This window comes from Zophobas morio, unplaced genomic scaffold (genome assembly GCF_036711695.1).
Source record: "Zophobas morio isolate AGI-343-1 ecotype UQ-CSIRO unplaced genomic scaffold, CSIRO_AGI_Zmor_V1 ptg000007l, whole genome shotgun sequence".
Taxonomy (NCBI): Eukaryota; Metazoa; Arthropoda; class Insecta; order Coleoptera; family Tenebrionidae; genus Zophobas; species Zophobas morio.
Genome location: NW_026972112.1, coordinates 6,309,443 through 6,331,557, shown reverse-complemented (window position 1 = coordinate 6,331,557; position 22,115 = coordinate 6,309,443). Strand labels below are relative to the sequence as shown.

General features: G+C 33.8%; 7 protein-coding genes and 1 pseudogene across 7 annotated transcripts; all 8 read left to right on the top strand.

The window, feature by feature from the left end:
- The first annotated feature begins 796 nt into the window (after positions 1 to 796).
- Positions 797 to 2,111, top strand: LOC135124370 (procathepsin L-like). The gene is made up of 3 exons (XM_064049396.1): positions 797 to 1,040; positions 1,090 to 1,440; positions 1,493 to 2,111. Exons 1-3 carry the CDS (start codon positions 948 to 950, stop codon positions 2,045 to 2,047), a joined length of 999 nt encoding a protein of 332 aa, XP_063905466.1. The 5' UTR covers positions 797 to 947; the 3' UTR covers positions 2,048 to 2,111.
- Positions 2,112 to 2,649: 538 nt separating this feature from the next.
- LOC135124374 (procathepsin L-like) lies at positions 2,650 to 3,727 on the top strand. Its single transcript, XM_064049399.1, has 3 exons — positions 2,650 to 2,724; positions 2,771 to 3,103; positions 3,155 to 3,727. Exons 1-3 carry the CDS (start codon positions 2,650 to 2,652, stop codon positions 3,725 to 3,727), a joined length of 981 nt encoding a protein of 326 aa, XP_063905469.1.
- Positions 3,728 to 3,960: 233 nt separating this feature from the next.
- LOC135124371 (procathepsin L-like) lies at positions 3,961 to 5,103 on the top strand. The gene is made up of 3 exons (XM_064049397.1): positions 3,961 to 4,068; positions 4,117 to 4,449; positions 4,498 to 5,103. Exons 1-3 carry the CDS (start codon positions 3,994 to 3,996, stop codon positions 5,071 to 5,073), a joined length of 984 nt encoding a protein of 327 aa, XP_063905467.1. The 5' UTR covers positions 3,961 to 3,993; the 3' UTR covers positions 5,074 to 5,103.
- A 272-nt stretch (positions 5,104 to 5,375) lies between these two features.
- Positions 5,376 to 6,460, top strand: LOC135124372 (procathepsin L-like). Its single transcript, XM_064049398.1, has 3 exons — positions 5,376 to 5,450; positions 5,499 to 5,831; positions 5,885 to 6,460. The coding sequence occupies exons 1-3, from the start codon at positions 5,376 to 5,378 to the stop codon at positions 6,458 to 6,460; spliced, it is 984 nt and encodes a 327-aa protein (XP_063905468.1).
- A 4,298-nt stretch (positions 6,461 to 10,758) lies between these two features.
- On the top strand, positions 10,759 to 11,983 carry LOC135124369 (procathepsin L-like). Its single transcript, XM_064049395.1, has 3 exons — positions 10,759 to 10,856; positions 10,910 to 11,236; positions 11,289 to 11,983. Exons 1-3 carry the CDS (start codon positions 10,764 to 10,766, stop codon positions 11,877 to 11,879), a joined length of 1,011 nt encoding a protein of 336 aa, XP_063905465.1. The 5' UTR covers positions 10,759 to 10,763; the 3' UTR covers positions 11,880 to 11,983.
- LOC135124373 (procathepsin L-like) lies at positions 11,983 to 13,057 on the top strand (annotated as a pseudogene).
- Positions 13,058 to 19,390: 6,333 nt separating this feature from the next.
- LOC135124047 (procathepsin L-like) lies at positions 19,391 to 20,608 on the top strand. The gene is made up of 3 exons (XM_064048905.1): positions 19,391 to 19,531; positions 19,588 to 19,944; positions 20,002 to 20,608. The coding sequence occupies exons 1-3, from the start codon at positions 19,439 to 19,441 to the stop codon at positions 20,560 to 20,562; spliced, it is 1,011 nt and encodes a 336-aa protein (XP_063904975.1). The 5' UTR covers positions 19,391 to 19,438; the 3' UTR covers positions 20,563 to 20,608.
- Positions 20,609 to 20,700: 92 nt separating this feature from the next.
- Positions 20,701 to 21,547, top strand: LOC135124046 (uncharacterized). The gene is made up of 3 exons (XM_064048904.1): positions 20,701 to 20,876; positions 20,924 to 21,175; positions 21,235 to 21,547. The coding sequence occupies exons 1-3, from the start codon at positions 20,784 to 20,786 to the stop codon at positions 21,535 to 21,537; spliced, it is 648 nt and encodes a 215-aa protein (XP_063904974.1). The 5' UTR covers positions 20,701 to 20,783; the 3' UTR covers positions 21,538 to 21,547.
- Positions 21,548 to 22,115: the final 568 nt, after the last annotated feature.

Genomic DNA, 22,115 nt, shown 5'->3' with positions numbered 1-22,115 from the left:
AGGCCGCTTATCTTTCTCTGTTAACCAACGTGTTATTGTGCCGACATACCTGTAAAACTGCTTTTCACTTAAATTCGAACAATCATAAATATGACAAGTAAGTAACTAGGTTTTAAATTAGAAAATATGAGAAAATCTCTTTTTGTAAAGACAGTGCAGAAAATCGAAGTGAGTTTTTTATTCGTCGTGAGGAGCTTATTTGCAAAATCCTTACTGGTCTGCAAGAAATTACCATGAGATACATGTTTTTCAGTGTCGTGTTGTTGAAAGGAAATTATACATATATATATTAAAAAAGAAAAAGTAAAAATGTTCACTGAAGTTGTTTTTATTGCATAAATATTACTTAATTAAAGTTAACTGAATATTTTAATTGCAGCTACATATATTGTCTGCAGTAAATATTTCGCCACACTGTAGCTATTTGTTGATTTTATTTGAAACTATATTTTCCTGCTGTGTTAATAATAGTTAATTTTCAATATCCTGTAAAACTGGGTTTTTTAGTTACGCACTTTTTACGTACATTGAAACAATCACAAATACTTAAAAAGTAATTTTATATCCACTAAATTATTCGTAGAAACTTAACAATTAAATAAGGAATAAATTAATTAAACACACGAATGGAAACAATTAAAGAATTAACTATTATGTTGCGGAAGTATGAAACTAAAATTATCTTTTCACGTATTCCAAACATTTTTCAAATATTATAACATCATTAATTATCTTTTCTAGGAAAGTGTTAAATTCCACAAATAATAATAGTAAGCCGTTACTTAAACGAGATTAAAACTATCATCATAACACTAATCCAAAATCTCGGAATTATGTTATAAAGACAAATAAACAAACAAAAACCATCACAAACGCCTTGTCGCAAAACAGTATAAAAAGACACGATTTTCTGAAGAGTGTATCAAAAACCACCAACAACAGCCAAAATGAAGATCCTCATCGTTCTACTAGTGATTTTTTACACATCCCAAGCCATTTTACCCAGAACTGCGGTTAACGAAAAATGGGACAAGTTTAAGGTAAGTGTCCAAAAAAGTAAAAAATTATTAACAAACAACATGTTTAAAGCAATCAAACACAAGACGTTTCGGCAACGCTCGAGAGGAACGCTTCAGAAAAACAATTTTCCATAAGAAGATCCAAGAAATAGAAGATCACAACGAACGGTACAGAAAGGGTTTAGAAACCTACGAAATGGGCGTCAACCAATTCACCGATTACACAGAAGAAGAACTGATGGCGTACACCCACGGGTTGCAAGTACCTTTGGAAGAACCAGAGCCTCTGATTCGAATTCCAGCTAATGGGTCTGTTTCCTCAAGAGCAGCGCTACCGGCGTCTTTCGACTGGCGTAACAGTGGCATGGTAACGCCCGTCAAAAACCAAGGAAGTTGTGGTTCCTGCTGGGCGTTTTCAACAGTAAGTACTTCTAGTACTAGTACATACAAAGAAAATTAAAGATTTGTTCCAGACCGGTGCACTCGAATCCCACTACAAAATTCGTTATGGTTCCACGGTTACTTTGAGCGAACAGCAACTGGTGGATTGTGTTCCGGAAGCTGGTGGTTGTGGTGGAGGATGGATGGCAGATGCCTATATGTATATTGCAAGAAATGGAGGAATTAACTACGATCGGGATTATCCCTATCAAGGGTTAGATTACTATTGTCGGTATAACTCTGGTAGATCGAAAGTCAGCATCAGAGGGTATGCTTACTTGACCGGACCTAATGAAGACATGGTTAAGGATATGGTTGTAACTCAAGGACCGGTTTCTGTGGCTATAGATGCTAATGGTCCTTTTGCTAGTTATAGTGGTGGTGTTTACTACAACCCTTCATGTACCACGACTACTTTCACACATGCGGTTGTCATTGTTGGATATGGTAACGAAAATGGGCAAGATTATTGGTTGGTGAAGAATTCATGGGGTCCGAATTGGGGGCTGGGTGGCTACATTAAGATGGCACGGAATCGTAACAACAATTGTGGGATTGCCAGCTATGCTAGTTATCCTGTTTTTTGAATTAACACATGGTACAAAATTATATAAACTAAAACTAAAACATGTAATATTCATCATTGAATAAGAATAAAACGAAAACGGCCGAATCGACTACTTTATTGTTTTTTCTTCTATGATCTCTTGTAGTGGAGTGACGTTTTCAAATGCTTGTGTGAAAAAACAATACATAAAAACGACGAAGTTTGAAAGGAATGAAATGTAACCAAAAACGGGTTCAAATATTGTAAACATAGTGGAACAGTCAAAAAGAAGCCTCAAGTATTTAACGATAGGTAGTGTCATGCTATGAAACGGAAATGACACCTTGATATACATGACCTGCAAAAATTTTTTGTCGTTAAGTAATAATAAATACGTTTCATCTTATCAAGAGCTTTAAATAACCGTAGATTGTTATTTCAGAAATCTCTAATATTCATCTGATTGTAGCAACAAATGAGTGCAGACAGCCTCCAATCAAAGTAAATCATCTAAGTACAATCTCTAATCTCCCTTAATAGCACGTAATTAATTATAAATTATCTGTATAAAATCTTGGTCGCTTTTATAAGACTATCAATATAACAAAGCATTTATTATTACTGACTTAACGCGTATCAAAAATGACACTGTTTCTTTTGTGTTTACTCACACTCGTCCCACCCTTACTGGCTTCAGAAGAGTGGAATGCTTTCAAAGTAAGTCCAAACATTTTGTCTTCATATATCTAATAGTTTATGTTAGAAAACTTATAACAAATCGTATGCAAACGCCCGGGAAGAAAATTTCCGGAAACAGATATTTCTGGAAAAGTTGAAACTAGTTGAAGAACAAAACAGAAAATTTGAGAAAGGACTTTCTTCTTTCTCGGCGGCAATCAATCGGTTTGCTGACTTGTTAAGAGAAGAAGTCTTTAAAACTAAATCAGATAGCGAAGTTGAGGAAAAACCATCTGCTAGACCATTGAGACCTTTACCTAGGGAGGATGTCCCCGACAGCATCGACTGGAGGGACTATGGCGTAGTAACACCCGTTGCAGATCAGTTCTATTGTCAGTCATGCTGGGCTTTTGCTGTTGTAAGTGGCTTAATTTTTGGTTGTATATCCAACTTTCAAATTTTTATTTAGGTCGCTACTGTAGAGGCTCACATGGGAATTTATCGACAACAGAACGTCAGCTTGAGTCAGCAAAATTTGATAGACTGTGTAGACCCCAACTTTGATTGTGACCAATATTTAGACAGAAACATGGTCGACAAGACCTACCAATACATAATTGATAACCATGGAATTGATACTGTTGACTCATACCTTTACGAATATGTCGTAGGAGAGTGTCGGTTCAGTTCTGACAACGTTGGGGCTACAATTGCAGGTTATGGTAACATTACAGAAGGTGATGAAGAAGAACTAAAAACTGTTGTCGGTACTATTGGACCTGTTACTGTTGTTATTACTACTGATATAGATTGGGAACTTTATCGAAGCGGTATTTATTACAGTGAAGATTGTATGAATACCACTGAAATTTTTAACCATGTGGTGGTAGTTGTGGGGTATGGAAATGAAAACGGCGAAGATTATTGGATTGTTAAGAATTCTTGGGGAACTTGGTTTGGGGAGGATGGCTACATTAGAATGGCTAGGAATAGAGACAACCTCTGTGGGATTGCGTCCATTGCTCGTTATCCAATTATGTAGATGAATTAAATGAAAAAAATAAAAATGTATTGTAGTTGATCTTTTAAATATCCAATAGTGAAACGTTCCGTCTTATCGGAAGCCTAAAATAACTAAAGATAAGTATTCATATTTCAAATCTATAATATTAATCGAATTCTTTTGCCAACAATATGGGAGTATTGGCAGCTTTCAATCAAAGTCAGTCGTCTACAATCTCTGATCTGTATTAATACAAGTTATATCGAAAAAGTATTTATTGTTTACTGAACTGACGTTTATCGAAAATGAAAGTGTTCTTGTTGTGTTTTCTTATACTTATACCGACCTTCCTGGCTTCAGAAGTATGGGATTCTTTTAAAGTAAGTCCAAATCTTTTGTACCCAAATATCTCATAGTTTAAATTAAAGAAAACTTACAACAAATCCTATGCAACCCTTGGAGAAGACAATTTCCGCAAACAAATATTTCTCGAGAGATTAAAGATAATTGAAGAACAGAACCAGAAGTTTGAGAAAGGACTTTCTTCATTCTCGGTGGCAATCAATCAGTTTGCTGATTTGACAAAAGACGAACTCTTTAAGACTAAACCAGATGGTTTACAAGGTGGAAAAGTCGGACCCTCTTTTAGACCTTCAGAACCTAGAGAAGATGTACCTGATAGCATCGACTGGAGAGACTATGGAGTAATAACGCCAGTTGTAGATCAAATGTTTTGTGAATCATGCTGGGCATTTGCAGTTGTAAGTACAAAGATCTTTCGATATTTCATATTTTTAATTTTTATTTAGGTCGGCACAGTGGAGGCTCATGTGGGAATTTACAGACAAGAAGACGTCCGGCTAAGTCAGCAAAATTTGGTAGATTGTGTAGATATCAACTTTGACTGCGACCAGTATTTAGACATACAGATGGTGGATAAGACTTACCAATACATAACTGATAACAATGGAATTCACACTGTTGAATCGTACCCTTATGAATCTTACAATGTAGGACCTTGTCGTTTCAGCTCTGAAAACATTGGAGCTACAATTGCGGGTTATGTTAACGTTACAGAAGGTGATGAAGAAGAACTGAAAACTGTCGTCGGTACTATTGGGCCAGTCACGGTTGTTATCACGACTGATATGATGTGGGGTGCTTATCAAAGTGGTGTTTATTACAATAAAGACTGTATGAATACCACCGAAATTTTTAACCATGTTGTGGTAGTTGTCGGGTATGGGAATGAAAATGGCGAAGACTTCTGGTTAGTTAAGAATTCCTGGGGGACTTGGTTTGGACAGGAAGGCTACATTAAAATGGCTAGAAATAGAGACAACAACTGTGGAATTGCATCAATTGCACGCTATCCAATTATGTAAAATATGCAAATAAAAATTTTAGCACATGTATTTAATCCGTTGTCAAAAACCTAGATTACTGTATAGAATGAAATAACTGGTTTCAAGTGGTAAAATATAATACTCAAGTATAATAATAGGGACATTTCGTCTTATCACATTGAAATCTTCTAACAACAATATGCGAGCACTGACAATCTCTAATCAAATTTAATCACCTATAATCTCTAATCTATATTCATGGCGTAAAAGGAAAATTTCGCCTTATTATAAAATTATCTGTTAACAGTTTTTGGTTGATTTTGTAAGGCTACTAGTAGAAAATGAAACTGCTTCTTTTGTGCCTACTTATACTCGTCCCGTCCTTACTGGCTTCAGAAGCCTGGGATTCTTTTAAAGTAAGTCCTAGTACTGTATCTGCAATCTTGTAATCTTTTAAATTAAAGAAAACTTACAACAAGTCCTATGCAAATCCGCGCGAAGAAAATTTCCGCAAACTAGTATTTCTGGAAAGATTGAAGCTAATTGAAGAACAGAACAGAAAGTTTGAGCAAGGACTCTCCTCTTTCTCGGTGGCAATCAATCAGTTTGCTGATTTGACAAAAGGAGAACTTACTAAACCAAGTCGTATACAAGCAAGTGAAACCGTCGAGAAAAAGCCATCCTCTAGGACTTCAAGAACTGAAGATGTACCCAATAGCATCGACTGGAGAGACTATGGAGTAATAACACCAATTGCAGATCAAATGTTTTGTGAATCGTGCTGGGCCTTTGCAGTTGTAGGTTACAAAGATTTTTCGATATTTTATATGTTTCTATTTTTTTTATTTAGGTGGGCACTGTGGAGGCTCACATGGGAATTTACCACCAACAAAACGTCAGTCTGAGTCAGCAGAATCTGGTAGATTGTGTAGACCTCAACTTCACCTGTGGCCAATCTCTAGATAGAGGCATGGTCGAGAAGACTTACCAATACATAATCGATAACAATGGAATTGATACCGTTGAGTCGTACCCGTATGAATCTTACACTGTAGGAACTTGTCGGTTCAGTTCTAAAAACGTTGGGGCTACAATTGCAGGTTATGTTAACATTACAGAAGGCGATGAGGATGAACTAAAAACCGTTGTCGGTACTATTGGACCAGTTACTGTTGTTATTACCACTGATTACATGTGGACTAGTTATCGAGATGGTGTCTATTATAATGAAGACTGCATGAACACTAGTGAAATTTTTAACCATGTTGTGGTAATTGTTGGGTATGGGAACGAAAATGGCGAAGACTACTGGTTAGTTAAGAATTCTTGGGGGACTTGGTTTGGACAGGAAGGCTACATTAAAATGGCCAGGAATAGAGACAACAACTGTGGAATTGCATCCATTGCACGTTATCCAATTATGTAAATTCAAATGTATGACCATTTATACACTATAAGTAGTTTGATTATATACCTATAACAAAGAAATGTACTTGAAATCGTATCAGTAAATACCTACCAAAACTTGAAATATCGCTGTATCATCAGGACAAGATAACAACTGTCACACTAGCTGTAACGTGTAATAAATTCCTTCCAACAATACACCAGTGACCTATAATTAAAATACTCATATATCTCTTCAATCTCTGATCATCTGAATAAAAATGAATATCTTTAAAAATTTAGAAATAGAAAATTAGTTATTTTTTCTTAGAGGTTGGTACGGTAGAAGCCCACATGGACATCTATCGCCAACAAAATGTCAGTTTAAGCCAACAGAACCTAATCGATTGTCTAGATCCTAATTTTACTTGTGATCACTTCTTCAAATTTCGGCCAATTTTTGACATTTTCGAAATTTAACTTGTAGATTACAAGATTTAGAAATCTTCAAAAATTCGCATTTCGCAATGATTCTTTCGCAATTGTTGCTCCGTGACCATCAACACGCTATATTTTTGGAATCAGCATATCGAGATCTACGTCACTATAGCATGTTAATGGTTACCAAGCAACATTTTCGAAAAAAGCGGCATGAAATGTGAATTTTAGAATATTTCTAAATTTCGATTTTTCGACGGTCGATTCTGAAAAAACTGTTGCAGTTATCTAAATCTACAAGAAAATGTGTTTGGTTAAGTTTCGAAAATGTCAAAAATTGGCCGAAATTTGAAGAAGGGAAGACCACTGAAAAAATTTCACTTTTAAAAAAGTTGTCTGAAAATTCTGAAAAAATTTAGGAACGTAGATCTCGACACGCTGATTCCCAAAATCTAGGATATTGATGGTCACCGAGTAATATTTTCGAAAGAATCGGTACGAAGTGCGAATTTTTGAAAATTTCTAAAAATTTCGATATTTCGAAGGTCGATTCTGGAAAATTCGCACTTCGTGCCGATTCTTCCGAAACTATTGCTCGGTGACAACCAAGTGAAATTTTTTGAATGTTTCAATTTCGTCTACCTTTTCGTCCTGTTTTGATGCTTTAAGGATTATGGTGTTCTGAGGACTTAAGGATTAAGGTGTATTAAGGATTTGGGCATTATGATTTTCTGAGGATTTGGGGATTGTTGAGTTCTGAGTATTTGAGGATTTTACTGTTCTGAAGATTTGAGGATTTTGCAATTCTGAGGATTTGAGGATTTTGGTATCCTGAGGATTTGATGATTTTGGCGACATTTTCGTCCTTAGTCCCTTTCGTCCACGTGTTTTCGTCCTTAGTCCCTTTCGTTCTTTGTCCATTTCGTCCTTCATTCTTTTCGTACTTCGTGCTCTCCGTTCTTCGTCCTTTTCGCTCTTCGTCCTTTTCGTTCTTCGTCCTTTTCATTCTTTGACCTTTTCGTCTTTTTCGTTTTTCGTTCTGTTCGTCTTTCGTCCTTTTCGTTCTTCGTCCTTTTCGTCCTTCGTCCTTTTCGTCCTTCGTCCTTTTCGTTCTTCGTCCTTTTCGTCCTTCGTCCTTTTCGTCCTTCGTCCTTTTCGTCCTTTTTCGTCCTTTTCGTCCTTTTTCGTCCTTGTCGTCATTTTCGCAGTTTTCGTCCTTTTTCGTCCTATTCGTCCTTTTTCATCCCTTTCTTCATTTTTCGTTCTTTTCGACCTTTTTCTTCCTTTTTCATCCTATTCGTCCTTTTCGTCCTTTTTCGTGCTTTTAGTCCTTTTTCGTCCTTTTAGTCCTTTTTGTCCTTTTCGTCCTTTTCCGTCCTTTTCACCCTTTAGCATCCTTTTCGTCCTTTTTTGTCCTTGTTATCCTTTTTCTTCTTTTTCATTCTTTTTTCGTCCTTGTTATCCTTTTTCTTGCTTTTCGTCCTTTTCGTCCTTGTTATTTTTTTTCTTCCTTTTCGTCTTTTTTGTCCTCATTAGCCTTTTTCGTCCTTTTTCGCCTGTATTATCCTTTTTCGTCCTTTTCATCCTTTTTCGTCCCTATTATCCTTTTTCGTCCTTTTTCATTCTCTTTGTTCTTTTTGTACTTTTACGTCCTTATTATCATTTTTCGTCCTTTTCGTTCTTTTTGTCCTGATCTTTTTCGTCCTTTTTCGACCTTTTCGCCCTTTTTCGTCCTCTTCGTCCTTTTCGTCCTTTTCCGTCCTTATTATCCTTTTTCGTCCTTTTCGTCGTTTTTCGTCTTTTTCGTCCTTTTTCGTCTTTGTCGTCCTTTTTCATCCTATTTATCTTTTTCGTCCTTTCTCGTCCTTGTGGTCCTTTTTCGTCTTTTTCGTCCTTTTTCGTCATTTTCGTCCTATTTCGTCCTATTCGTCCTTTTTCGTCCTTTTCGTCCTTTTTCCTCCTTTTCGTCCTCATTATCCTTTTTTCGTTCTAATCGTCCTTTTTCGTCCTTGTCGTCCTGTTTCGTCCTATTCGTCCTTTTTCATTCTTTTCGTCCTTTTGGTCCTTTTTTGTCCATTTTGTCCTTTCGCGTCCTTTTCGTCCTTTCTCGTTCTTTTTGTCCTTTGTAGTCCTTTGTAGTCCTTTTCGTACTTTTTCGTCCTTTCCGTCCTTTATCATCCTTTTCGTCTTTTTTCGTCCTTATTATCCTTTTTCGTCTTTTTCCTCCTTTTTCGTTTTTTCGTCCTATTTCATTCTTTTCGTCCTTTTGATTCTTTTTCGTCCTTTTCGTCCTTTTTCATCCTTTTTCGTCCTTTACGTTGTTTTTCGTCCTTTACGTCCTTTATCATCCTTTTCGTCCTTTTTCGTCCTTGTTATCCTTTTTCTTCCTTTTCGTCCCTTTCGTCCTTTTTGTCCTTCTTCGTCCTTTTTAGTCCTCTTCGTCCTTTTTCGTCCTTTTCGTCCTTCTTTGTCCTCTTTCGTCCTCTTCGTACTTTTTCGTCCTTTTCGTCCATTTTCATCCTTTTTTCGTCGTTTTTCGTCCTTTTTCCTACTTGTTATCCTTTTTCTTCCTTTTCGTTCTTTTCGTCCTTTGTCGTTCTATTCGTCCTTTTTCATTCTTTTCGTTCTTTTGGTCATTTTTCGTCCTTTTCGTCTTTTTCGTCCTCATTATCCTTTTTGGTCCTTGTTCGTCCTTTTCGTCCGTTTTCGTCCCTTTTCGTCCTTTTTCGTCCTTACTATTCTTTTTTGTCCTTTTCGTCCTCTTTGGTCCTTATTATCCTTTTTCGTCCTTTTCGTCCTTTTTCGACCTTTTCGCCCTTTTTCGTCCTTCTCGTCCTTTTTCGTCCTTCTTCGCCCTTCTTCCTCCTTTTCGTCTTCGTTATCCTTTTTCGTCCTCATTATCCTTTTTCGTCCTAATCGTCCTTTTTCGTCCTTCTCGTCCTTTTTCGTCCATTTTCGTCCTTTTTGTCTCTTCGGTCCTTTTTCGTCTCTTTCGTCCTTTTTCATCCTTTTCGTCCTTTTATGTCCGTATAACCCTTTTTCGTCCTTTTGGTCCTTTTTCGTCCTTTTCGTCTTTTTTCCTCCTTTTCGTCCTTTTTTCGTCCATTTTCGCCCTATTCGTCTTTTTCGTCCTCATTATTCTTTTTCATCCTTTTACGTCGTTTTTCGTCCTTTTCGTCCTTCTTCGTCCTTTTCGTCCTTTTTCGTCCTTTTCGTACTTTTTCGTCCTTCAAATTTCGGCCAAATTTTGACATTTTCTTAACTTAACTAAACACATTTTCCTGTAGATTTCGAGCTTTGCAACTCACTTCCTCGAATTTTTTCGAAATTTTTAGACAACTTTTTTAAAAATGAAATTTCGGCCAATTGTACTGTTGAATCCTACGCTTATGATATGGATTTTATAACGTTGGAGCTTGTCGTTTCAGTTCTAGTAATGTTGGAGCTACGATTGCTTGTTATGTTAACATTACTGAAGCAGAGAAAAAATGCTGAAGACCGTTGTTGATACTGTAGGACCAGTGACTGTTGTTATCACAACAGAAACAACAACAACAATGAAATCGCCTCCATTGCTCGTTATCCATTAATATAAACTTATTAAGATAACACACTATTTGTCAAAAATTAACTAAGTACCGGTACTTCAAAAGATAATAGTAAAAATAAATCAACGATTTCAATTTAAAAAATACAAATTTTTCAATCAACTTTTCAAATCACGAGGAGACGTACTGAGCCTTGTTGTAAATATGATCTTGGAAAAAACTCTAACCATGCAAAATTTTTTTGTATTAACTGAAAACGTTTCTAAATTTCTTCTACTAGAATTAATACTTAAGATAAGATAAAAAAGAGATGAACATTAATGAAAATCATCACATTTAATAGCAACAGCTAGCAAAATGAAGTCATTCTTGTTCCTTTTATTTTTAATTTCCTGCTACCAAACTATTTATAGTACTAAATATGACCAGAAAGAATGGGAGAAATTTAAGGTACGTTAATTTTTTACTTTTTTTCCTTATTGTTACAAAGTATATTTTTCTAGAAAACCTACGCCAAAATATATCAAGATCAAGCAGAAGAGAGTTACCGCAAATCAATATTTTTCAAAAATATGCAGACCATTGAAGACCACAACCAAAAATATGCCCAAGGCCTTGTCACATACACCGTTGCAATAAACAAATTCGCCGACCATACTGTCAACGAATTAGCAAAAGCGTCCCGACCAACCCATCGTCAAAAAACCAAAACCAAAAAGGTAGTTCTTTCAGACACCGAAGTACCAGAAAGCATCGACTGGCGCGACTATGGCGTGATTCCACCCATCGTAGACCAAGACTTTTGTTTATCATGCTGGGCTTTCGCAGTCGTACGTAGTTCAATATTTCTAAACAACAAAAAATACAAAAGTTTTACTTTAGGTAGCTGCGGTAGAAGCACACGTCGGTATCCACCTAAATCGCAAAAACCAAACCCTGAGTGAAGAGAATCTAATCGATTGCGTTTACCCCGATTTTAATTGTACCCAAGAAATGGTAAGAACGGCCTTGGAAGACTCTTATCAGTATATCGTCGATAATGGTATTGACACCGCGGAATCGTACCCATACGATGAAGAAACCAGTCAGTGTCGGTTTAAACCTGAAAATGTAGGGGCTACGATTACAGATTATGCCAGAGTTCCTGAAGGTGATGAAGAGGAACTGAAACGTGTCGTCGGTACTATTGGTCCAGTGTCCGTGATGATATCGGTTGATTTGACTTTCATGGTACACCGGACTGGGGTGTATTATAAAGAAAATTGTGTTGATATAAAGGAGCCGTACAATCATGCGGTCACTGTAATTGGGTATGGGGAAGAGGATGGGCAAGAGTACTGGTTGGTTAGAAATGAATGGGGTACTACTTTTTCAGAGAATGGGTATATCAAGATGGCTAGAAATAGAGGCAACTTGTGTGGAATTGCCACATATGCCACTTATCCTATAATAGGAGAACAAAATTTGGTGTAGAATGTAATAAGTACTATAGGGAGATAAGTTATCATTGTACACTTGACAATGAATTAGCAACTTGTTGATTAATGTCAATTAGAATATTTCTGAGTGTCTGAGTCTTGACAAAAATGAAACTGTGTCTTTTGATTTTCGTTCAAACTGTATTTGCTGTAGAAGAATGGAATTCTTTTAAAGTAAGCGTCGATTTTTTTAACCCCTCTCTAACCAATAGATTTAAGGTAACTTACCACAAGGTGTACCAAAACCCAGACGAAGAAAACTTTCGTCAGAACGTGTTTCTAGAAAATTTGAAGCTTATTAAAGCACAAAACGAAAAGTATGAGCAAGGACTTTCAAGTTTCTCGGTTGGTGTCAACAGATTTACAGACCTGAGCAAGCAAGAACTATTTTCTTCGAAACCAAGTGCTCACTTTGACTCTAGTGTCAAAATAGGGTCATCTGGACCGTCTTTTACACAAGATGTTCCAGACAGTATTGACTGGCGCGACTTTGGTGTCATTTCTCGAGTTTACGACCAACTACTTTGCCAGTCATGTTGGGCTTTTGCTGTTGTAAGTTGTCAACACAGACCAAATTTTTTCACTTTTAGTTACTTTAGGTTGGTGCAATCGAACCCCACGTGGCTATTCATGAACAAAGAAATGTCAGCTTGAGTGAACAGAATTTAATAGACTGTGTAGACTCAAATTTTGCTTGTGATGACTATCTGGATAGGGAGATAGTCGATAAGACGTATCAATACATCATCAATCACAATGGAATTGACACACTAGAATCCTACCCTAATATTTACTACAGTGTTGGAAGTTGCAATTTTAGTGCAGAAAATGTAGGTGCTAGAATTTTAGGGTATGCCAACGTTACTGAAGGTGATGAAGAATAATTGAAAAGTGTTGTTGGTACTCTTGGACCTGTCACTGTCGTTATCACCACTGATATGGCGTGGAGTGTACCAAGATGGTGTTTATTACAAAGAAAACTGTATGAACACGACTGAGATTTTCAATCATGCTGCAGTCATTGTGGGGTATGGAAATGACAATGGGGAAGATTACTGGTTGGTTAAAAATTCCTGGGGGATTTGGTTTGGAGATGGTGGCTATATTAAAATGGGGAGAAATAGGGAGAACAACTGTGGGATCGCGTCTATTGCTCGTTATCCACTAATTTAGAGTTGTGTGTTATTTTGTATTTATATAGTGTTATAGCAAAATATAGTTTGCTATTTTAAGTGCTAGTTGAGATTAGAACAATACACAAATTCCTGATTTTTTTTTGCACGAATACAATAAATCCAAAACTATCATTATATCTTTATCTCTAGTGTAATCTAGTGATAAGTAGTTACGTCTTAAATAACGTAGGTCTTTTTTAAAGAAAAACTGTCAATCTAATTTTAACTGCAAAAAATTAAAAACAATGAAACACTTCAACTGAAGGCCATAATTGTTGAATTCACATTTTCTTTTTTATTTATAATTATACTGATAAGCAAGTTAATTTTAACTGAGATTTTACTAGTGCGGTTTGTGACCTTTTCGTCGCCTAAGAACTTGTTTGATCCAAAAAAAAATTAAAAATTCCGAAAATAGAAAAATTGAAATATAGAAGAAATGAAAACTCGAAAAACCGAATTTTAAAAATTGAAAAGTTCAAAAATTGAGAAATCGAAGTATAAAACAGTCGAAAAATTGAGAAACCTAAAGTTTAAAATACCAAAAATTGAAAATCCAAAAAGTAAAAATACCAAAAAATCCCAAAAGTGAAATATGGAAAAATTGAAAAATAGAAGAAAAATTGAAGAAACGAAAAACTGAAAAATAATAAAATTGAACGAAATATCAAAAAATTGGGATATCGAAAAGTCAAAAAAGCAAAGTTGGAAACTGCAAAATTCAGGAATGTCAAAATTTGAAAAATTAAAAAATATTGAAGGACTGAGAATATTTTAAAACATTGCAAAATTAAAATATGGTAAAATTGAAAAATGGGGAAATCGAAACATCAAAAAATCAAAAACAATAAAACTTTCAAAATCTAAAATTTAAAATTCGAAAAACTGAAAAATCAACAAATCGAGAAATCGAAACTCGGAAATTTAAAAAATCGGAAAATTGAAAAATCGGATAATTCAAAAATCGAAAATTTAAAAATTAGGAAATTTGAAAAATTAAAATATGTGTAGAACAACTGAAATCTGGAAAAATTGAAAAATCTAAAGATTAAAAAACGAAAAAAAAACTGAAAATCCAAAAAACAAAAAATGGAAAAATCAAAAATCCAGAAGTCGAAGAATCAAAATAGCGGAAAATCCCAAAACTGAAAGAAATTTCAAAAATTGGGAACTTAAAAAACTGGAAAATTGAGAAATTGAAAAACCAAATAAGCAAAGTGGAAACATCGAAAAATCGAAGAATTGAAGAACTGAAAAATCAAAGCTTCGATAAATTGAGAAATCGGAAAACTGAAAATTTAGCAACATCAAAATTAGAAAAATTGAAAAATAGAAATACTGAAAAACAAAAAAATCAAAAAATCGAAAAATCGAAAAATTTTAAATTTAAAACATTTAACAATAATTAAAATATCGCAAAATTGAAAAATCGAGAAATCCAAATTACAAAAAATCAAAAAATTAAAATTCGAAAATCTAAAATTTAAAAATCAACGAATCGAGAAATGGAAACTCGAAAATTTAAGAAATTGGAAAATTGGAAAATTGAATAATTCAAAAATCGAAAATTTAAAAATTATGAAATTTGAACAATTAAAATATGTGTAGAAGAACTGAAATCTCGAAAAATTGAAAAATCTAAAGATTAAAAAACGAAAAAAAACTGAAAAACCAAAAAAATAAAATATAGGAAAATCAAAAATCTAGAAGTCGAAGAATCAAAATAGCGGAAAATCCCAAAACTGAAAGAAATTTCAAAAATTGAGAAAATTAAAATACTGGAAAATTGAGAAATTGAAAAACCAAATAAGCAAAGTGGAAACATCGAAAAATCGAAGAATTGAAGAACTGAAAAATCAAAGCTTCGATAAATTGAGAAATCGGAAAACTGAAAATTTAGCAGCATCAAAATTAGAAAAATTGAAAAATAGAAATACTGAAAAACTAAAAAATCAAAAAATCGAAAAATTTAAAATGTAAAAGCATTTAACAATTAAAACATCGCAAAATTGAAAAATCGAAAAATCCAAACTACAAAAAATCAAAAAATTAAAAATCGAAAATTTAAAATTTAAAAATCAACAAATCGAGAAATGGAAACTCGAAAATTTGAGAAATTGGAAAATTTGTATTATATCGAATAATTCAGAAATCGAAAATTTAGAAATTCGGAAATTTGAAAAATTAAAATATAGAACTGAAAACTCGAGAAATTGAAAAGTCTACAATTTTAAAATCTGCAAAATTAAAATATCGAAAAGCTGAAAAATTAAGAAATGGAAATAAAAAACAGTTGAAAAATTGAAAATCTAAAGTTTAAAAAACGAAAAATTAAAATTCCACAAAATTAAAAATCGAAAAATCAAAAAATCCAGAAGCCGAAAAATGGAAAAGTCCAAGAATCAAAATACTGGAAAAGCCCAAAACTAAAAAAAATATCCAAAAATTGAGAAATAAAAAAATTGGAAAATTGAGAAATTGAAAAACCAAAAAAGCAAAATCGAAAAATCGAAGAATTGAAGAATCGAAAAATCGAGAAATCGAGAAATCGAAAAATCTAGAGTTTAAAACATTGAACAATTGAAGTATCAGAAAAATCGAAAAATTCAAGAATTGAGACATCCAGAAATCGAAAAATCTAAAGATCACGAAATTGAGGAGTCGAAAAGTCGAGAAGTCGAAAAATCGAAAAATTGAGAAACTGAAATGGGACAAATAGAAAAATCGAAAAGTTAAAAATGGAAAAATTGATAAATCGATAGATTGAACAATCAAAAAATCGAAATATCAAAAAATCAAAAAAATTAAAATTGGAAAATCTAAAATTTAAAAATCGAAAAAATTGAGAAATCAACAAATCGGGAAAACGAAACTCGAAAATTTAAGAAATTGGAAAATTGAAAACAACGAAAAATTAAAAACTGAGACATCAAAAAATCGAAAAATCCAAAGATTGAGAAATCGAGGAGTCGAAAAGTCGAAAAGTCCAAAAATCTAAAAATTGAGAAACCGAATTAGGCCAAAATGGAAAAGTTAAAAATGGAAACAATGGTCAATTGAGAGACTGAACAATCAAAACATCGAAGCATCCGAATCTCGATAAGTCGAGAACTCAAAAAATTGATAAATCGAAAATTTAAAAATTCGGAAAATTGAAAAATTAAAATATACAAGAACTGAAAACTCGAGAAATTGAAAAATCTATGTTTTTAAATTGAGAAATTAAAATATCGAAAAGTTGAAAAATTGAGAAATCGAAATATAAAACAGTAGAAAAATAGAAAAATCTAAAGTTTAATAATCCAAAAAATAAAAAATCAAAAAATCAAAAAATCCAAAAGTCGAAAAGTCGAACAACCAAAATACTGGAAAATCCCAAAATTGAAAGAAATGTCCAAAAATTGAGAAATAAAAAAACTGGAAAATTGAGAAATCGAAAAACCAAGAAAGCAAAGTCGAATAATCGAAGAATTGAAGAACTAAAAAACCGAAATTTAGTCGAGAGGAGTCGAGAAAAGAAACATTCAAAAACAGATTAATTGAGAAATCGGAAAACTAATAATTTAGTAACATCAAAATTTGAAAAATTGAAAAATAGAAATACTGAACAACTGAAAATCAAAAAATCCAGAAATCAAAAATCTAAATCTTAAAACATTGAACAATTAAAATATCGCAAAACTAAAAAATCAATATAGTGTAGAAAAAAAATTCGAAAATCGAAAATTTAAAAAATGAAAAACTGAAAACATAAGTAAAAATAGAAAAACCAAAAATCCAGAAGTCGAAAAATTGAAAAGTCCAAGAATCAGAATACTGGAAAATCCCAAAACTGAAAGACATCCAAAAATTGAGAAATTATAAAATTGGAAAATTGAGAAATCTAAAGACCAAAAAAGCAAAGTTGAAAAATCGAAGAATTGGAAAATTGGAAAGCCCAAAAGTAAAAATTGGAAAAGTCGAGAAATCCAAAAATCAAAACAAAAATCAAAAACTGAGAAAAATCAGACGATCGAGAAATCGACGAATGGAAAGCCGCGAAGAAGAGATAAAAATTGAAAAATTGATAAATCGAGAAATTGAAAAATTGATAAATCCAGAAATTGAACAATCAAAACATGGAAACATCTGAATTCGATAAATCGAGCAATAAAAAAACTGAAAAATTGAAAAATTTTAAAAAAGAAAAATTCGGAAAATTAAAAAATTGAAATATAGAAGAACTGAAAACTTGAGAAATCGAAAAACCTAGAATTTTAAGACATTAAAACATCGAAAAGTGGAAATATTGAGAGATCGAAGTATAAAGCCGTCGAAAAATTGAAAAATCGAAAAATTGAAAATCCAAAAGTAAGAAATCCAGGAGTCCAGAAATCGAAAAATCGAAAAATCTAAATATTGAAAAATCCCAAAACTGAAAGAAATATCCAAAATTGAGAAATTAAAAATTGGAAAAGCAAGAAATCGAAAAACTAAAAAAGCAAAGTGGAAAAATCGTAAGTTTAAAAAATCGAAAAATTGGAAAGTCAAGAAAACCTGAAAAATTGAAGAATTGGAAAAATAGAAGTCGAGAAATGGGAAAATAAAAAAAAGGTTTACTTCAGAAATCGAAAAACTGAAAATTTAGAAACGACAAAATTTGAAAAATTGAAATATCGGAATATTTAAAAATCGTAAAATTGAAGAGGACAAAAATCGTATCATTGAAACATCGCAAAATTAAGAAATCGAAAAATAAAAAAATCGAGAAATCGAAAATTTGAAGAATGGAAAAACTGAAAAAATCCAAAATTGAAATATTGAAACATGGAGACATCTACAGTTAAAAATTGATAAATCGAAAAGCCTAAAAATCTTAATAGCGTATTTATCAACCACAAGTTCAGAACTATGATGCTACTTTCTAACATATACATAACATTTATTCGACAAAATTGTAAGATGACATCAATTCCTGGGGGCATGAACGGATAAATTTTGACTAGCGATTTAACATGCCTCCAATAACTGTAAATTGGAAAATGTTGATTTTTTTTCCAAAAATCTTGACGTCTAAGGTAAAAACTCAACACGGATTCATAAACCATAACCGTAGGATATAAAATTTAAATTACATCATCTACTATTGTAAAATTTGGAGATTACGTCATTTCATTGTTGGTGACAAATTTTGATGAGCGTTTTAACAACAAAAGTAAGACATTATGCCGAGAGAGTAGTAAAAATACGACCAAAGGCAGCCATGAATTTTTTAAAGTTTGTCGTTGATTGTTGCATTTTCAACTCAAATTTTCAAATTGACGGTAATTTGACAAGGCAAAAATTCTAGCAAAAACAAATCTTCAAAAATTTGTAGCTATACTAGTACATATTGTTGTTATACCTAAAAGTAAAACCTTTGTTGAGTTTAATGTAATTTAATATGTAGTTGTCCCATAACAATAAAAACACTTCGTCAAATGCGTAGTTGTCTGTAACGGATGCTGACGTCAGTTAGTAGTTAAAAAGTCCAGAAAATCAGAGTTTAACAACCTACTGGATCTAATGGATCACGATGGTTACAAACAATAAAACATTCTTTTCGCTGATTCGGTTGCTTTTGATTGGACCACATTTCTTTGACGCGATTTTTAAGATGAAAAACGCATTTTTTTCGGGTACAAAGTTGAATTAGAAAGGTGCAGATGACTATATTTTTTCATTGAGTACCAAGTATCTATTGTCACGTCGATTGATATCGATTTTCATCTCGATGTGATGCGATAAAAAAAATAAACACAAATGAGTTTTTGTTTTTGATTTTTTTATACATAAATATACAAATCCCGAAAATATGATTTTTAATAAGTCAAAATTTTACTCGTCAGAAACACACTTTTCAAAGAGTTCTCAGTAAAACTTGCGTGCAGAATTTCACAACATTTTTTCTAAATTTGTCACACAAGAAGTGGTGATTCTATAAATTTCAGTTAAAACATTTGTACTTGTTGTTATGTAGTGACGTTATTTCACTAGTGATTTATTTTCAAATACAAGGTCGACATTCATATATGTATACAAAAAGATTCAGTTAGTAACAAAAGTCAAAAACGCGTCACGTGCAAACCAATTTTAACTTAATCATCACAGACACAACGTTTTTTTAAAATCTGGCATTGTTGTTGTTATCACAATCTGATATTATCATTGTTGGATCAACAAGAAACTTAAGTACCGTCATCGTTTTGTATTTAAAAACCTCTCATCTGTAGCTTCTATTATGTTTTACATTTTTAACGCGTATTAAATTGAGAACCCCCACCCTCACCACTTGTGCAATATATAAGACTTAACTACCATGTAAAGATCACATTTGAGTCGATCAAGTGAACCAACGACAATGAAAGTCCTTCTCCTCGTAGCCCTAGCCATTTATGGCACCTCAGCCGCCTTGACAAGCGAGCAAGTTGAAGCAAAATGGGAAAGCTTCAAAGTAAGTAAAATTGAAAAAAAAATAGCAACTTTGTACTGACAACAATACTTTTACAGACATCCTTCAGCAAAAGCTACGTCAACGCCAGAGAAGAAGCCTTCCGCAAACAAATCTTCCAAAAGAATGTACAACATTTTGAAGAACACAACGCGAAGTTTGAACAAGGGCTCGTCACGTACACTTTGGGTGTCAACGAGTTCGCTGACATGACCAAAGAAGAAATGAAGCCATACACCCATGGTCTTAAAAAGCCCGACGTACTCCCCAAGCCCCTTTATGAAATCAAATCCAGAAAGGATCTCGGTATGGACGAAAACGTTCAAATTCCCGCCAGCTTGGATTGGAGGGACCAAGGAATTGTCACACCAGTCAAGAACCAAGGGGGTTGTGGATCCTGTTGGGCTTTCTCTAGTGTGAGTACCATCTTCATCGTTCGTTAAGCATAAATATTAAAACTTTTCTATATCTAGACAGGTGCCATTGAATCCCAAGAAAGACTCGCCTATGGTGCTAACCTCGACATCTCCGTCAGTGAACAACAACTGGTCGATTGCGTCCAAGCCGCTGCTGGGTGTGATGGCGGTTGGATGACCGACGCCTTCACCTATGTCGCCCAAAACGGAGGCATTGACTCAGAAGGTGCATATCCTTATGAAGCAGCAAACGGAAATTGTCGCTACAGGGATGACCAAGTGGCTGCAAGACTTACGGGTTATGCTTATTTGACCGGACCTGATGAGAACATGTTGGCTGATATGGTCGCCAATAGTGGACCTGTCTCAGTTGCCTTTGATGCTGATGGTGACTTTGGCTACTACAGCGGTGGTGTCTACTACAACCCTGACTGCGATCCCAACAAATTCACCCACGCTGTACTGATTGTGGGTTACGGTAACGAAGATGGTCAAGACTACTGGTTGGTTAAGAACTCGTGGGGTGATGGCTGGGGTCTTGGTGGATTCGTCAAGATGGCTCGTAATCGCAACAACAACTGTGGTATTGCCAGTATGGCCAGCGTTCCAGTTTTGTAAATAAATCATGTACCTGAGAATAAATCGACTCATAAATTATTAAAAAGTGGATTATTTATGAAACTCCCATGAAGCACCAAAAGTTATGTACTTTGACACTTGTTACGCAAGTCAAAGTCATGTTGCGTTCGATTTGTGTCAAAATCCCTGTACTTGTCAAATTAGTTTAAAATTTTAAGGTGTAATGAACTGTAAGAAAAATTTTAATCTACTATCCCCAGATGTCGACGTGGTTACGGACGAAGAGAAGTGGGAGTCAGCAGTTGTCTCTCACAGACATGCTCATGTTTCCAAGAAAGTGGACGATGTTTAAGGTATCTGATTACTTAGGTACATTATCTGAGTAATTTTACTTTTGAAGAGAGAATTTAGGAAAAGATATAGTACCAAGGACGAGGACACATTACGAAAACAGATTTACTTTCCACGGTACACAATAATTAAAGAGAGTCTTAAAAAATACAAAGAAAAAGCAACACACTTTCGAATTAAGGCTACTCAGTTCAGCGATCTAACCGAAGACGAAATAGAAACTCATTATAGACGGCATCCAACTGACAAAATTGAGATCGTAGCGGGAAAAACTGCCGAAGAACAGTGGCAACTGTTCAAAGTGAGTCCCGATGATTTATCTATATTTTATATTTTTGCGTCGACAATTGCTTTTTAAAGAAACGAATGAACAAGAAATTTAATTCACCAAGTGGAGAAGACATTCCCAAGTTATTTTTCTTTTTAAAAATAAAGGAGCTTGCTGGAAGAATAAATGAACTTCAAAAAATTGGCCTTACTATTGATACAAAGGATATAGATCGTTATTGTGACTTCCGTGACAAAAATGCCGCTAAAACGTTGGTTGAAGAAATTGAGATTGCACAAAGCAGGAAATACTCAGATCGGTCAAGAAGAAAAAGCAGTCAAGAGGTTTCAAGCCCAGTGTATTCTGATGATAAGAAGAGTGGCAGCTCAGCATAAGAAAAAGTAGCGGAACTTAAAAAAATAAAGTTTTCTATTTTTATCTCGTTCCACTTGTATATAATGTATCAAAACTTACAACCAGTTACATCTAAAGATGTTGTGTCTTGGATATATGATATGTTATTGCTAGAGAGCGGAAAATATGCAGCAAAATTTTGGGAAATATGATCATATGATATGCACCAAATTTATGCAAATATGCAGTAACTTTCTTAATATATGTAGAGATATGCAGCTGCATATGCTCCAAAAACTAAAAAAAGCGTAATAACCGAACTAAATTTATTTACAAATTACAAAATTAGTAGTAATCGACTATTTAATTACTATTTTGGTAACAATTTATTTTTAAATATTTTTCGAATTATTCTAACCAAAAGTTTTCCGATGATTCTAAAGTATATTTGGTATAGAAAAACTGTGTACTATGTCCACAGATATAAAAATCCTTACCGGTTTAGAGCAGATGCGACAAAACAGTTCCTTCTTGAAGAATAGGTTCAAGGAAAGGTTTAATCCATAAATTAATTTGAGTTATCTTCGACACATTAACACACATGTATCGCTTTAAATGC

Coding starts and splice junctions, on each gene's coding strand:
- LOC135124369 (XM_064049395.1), top strand. CDS start 10,764: ATGAAGTCATTCTTGTTCCTTTTATTTTTAATTTCCTGCTACCAAACT. Junction 10,857..10,909: donor AAGAATGGGAGAAATTTAAG/GTACGTTAATTT, acceptor ATATTTTTCTAG/AAAACCTACGCCAAAATATA. Junction 11,237..11,288: donor CATGCTGGGCTTTCGCAGTC/GTACGTAGTTCA, acceptor GTTTTACTTTAG/GTAGCTGCGGTAGAAGCACA.
- LOC135124370 (XM_064049396.1), top strand. CDS start 948: ATGAAGATCCTCATCGTTCTACTAGTGATTTTTTACACATCCCAAGCC. Junction 1,041..1,089: donor AAAAATGGGACAAGTTTAAG/GTAAGTGTCCAA, acceptor ACATGTTTAAAG/CAATCAAACACAAGACGTTT. Junction 1,441..1,492: donor CCTGCTGGGCGTTTTCAACA/GTAAGTACTTCT, acceptor GATTTGTTCCAG/ACCGGTGCACTCGAATCCCA.
- LOC135124046 (XM_064048904.1), top strand. CDS start 20,784: ATGTCGACGTGGTTACGGACGAAGAGAAGTGGGAGTCAGCAGTTGTCT. Junction 20,877..20,923: donor GAAAGTGGACGATGTTTAAG/GTATCTGATTAC, acceptor TTACTTTTGAAG/AGAGAATTTAGGAAAAGATA. Junction 21,176..21,234: donor AACAGTGGCAACTGTTCAAA/GTGAGTCCCGAT, acceptor TGCTTTTTAAAG/AAACGAATGAACAAGAAATT.
- LOC135124374 (XM_064049399.1), top strand. CDS start 2,650: ATGACACTGTTTCTTTTGTGTTTACTCACACTCGTCCCACCCTTACTG. Junction 2,725..2,770: donor AAGAGTGGAATGCTTTCAAA/GTAAGTCCAAAC, acceptor AGTTTATGTTAG/AAAACTTATAACAAATCGTA. Junction 3,104..3,154: donor CATGCTGGGCTTTTGCTGTT/GTAAGTGGCTTA, acceptor ATTTTTATTTAG/GTCGCTACTGTAGAGGCTCA.
- LOC135124047 (XM_064048905.1), top strand. CDS start 19,439: ATGAAAGTCCTTCTCCTCGTAGCCCTAGCCATTTATGGCACCTCAGCC. Junction 19,532..19,587: donor CAAAATGGGAAAGCTTCAAA/GTAAGTAAAATT, acceptor ATACTTTTACAG/ACATCCTTCAGCAAAAGCTA. Junction 19,945..20,001: donor CCTGTTGGGCTTTCTCTAGT/GTGAGTACCATC, acceptor TTCTATATCTAG/ACAGGTGCCATTGAATCCCA.
- LOC135124372 (XM_064049398.1), top strand. CDS start 5,376: ATGAAACTGCTTCTTTTGTGCCTACTTATACTCGTCCCGTCCTTACTG. Junction 5,451..5,498: donor AAGCCTGGGATTCTTTTAAA/GTAAGTCCTAGT, acceptor TTTAAATTAAAG/AAAACTTACAACAAGTCCTA. Junction 5,832..5,884: donor CGTGCTGGGCCTTTGCAGTT/GTAGGTTACAAA, acceptor TTTTTTATTTAG/GTGGGCACTGTGGAGGCTCA.
- LOC135124371 (XM_064049397.1), top strand. CDS start 3,994: ATGAAAGTGTTCTTGTTGTGTTTTCTTATACTTATACCGACCTTCCTG. Junction 4,069..4,116: donor AAGTATGGGATTCTTTTAAA/GTAAGTCCAAAT, acceptor TTTAAATTAAAG/AAAACTTACAACAAATCCTA. Junction 4,450..4,497: donor CATGCTGGGCATTTGCAGTT/GTAAGTACAAAG, acceptor ATTTTTATTTAG/GTCGGCACAGTGGAGGCTCA.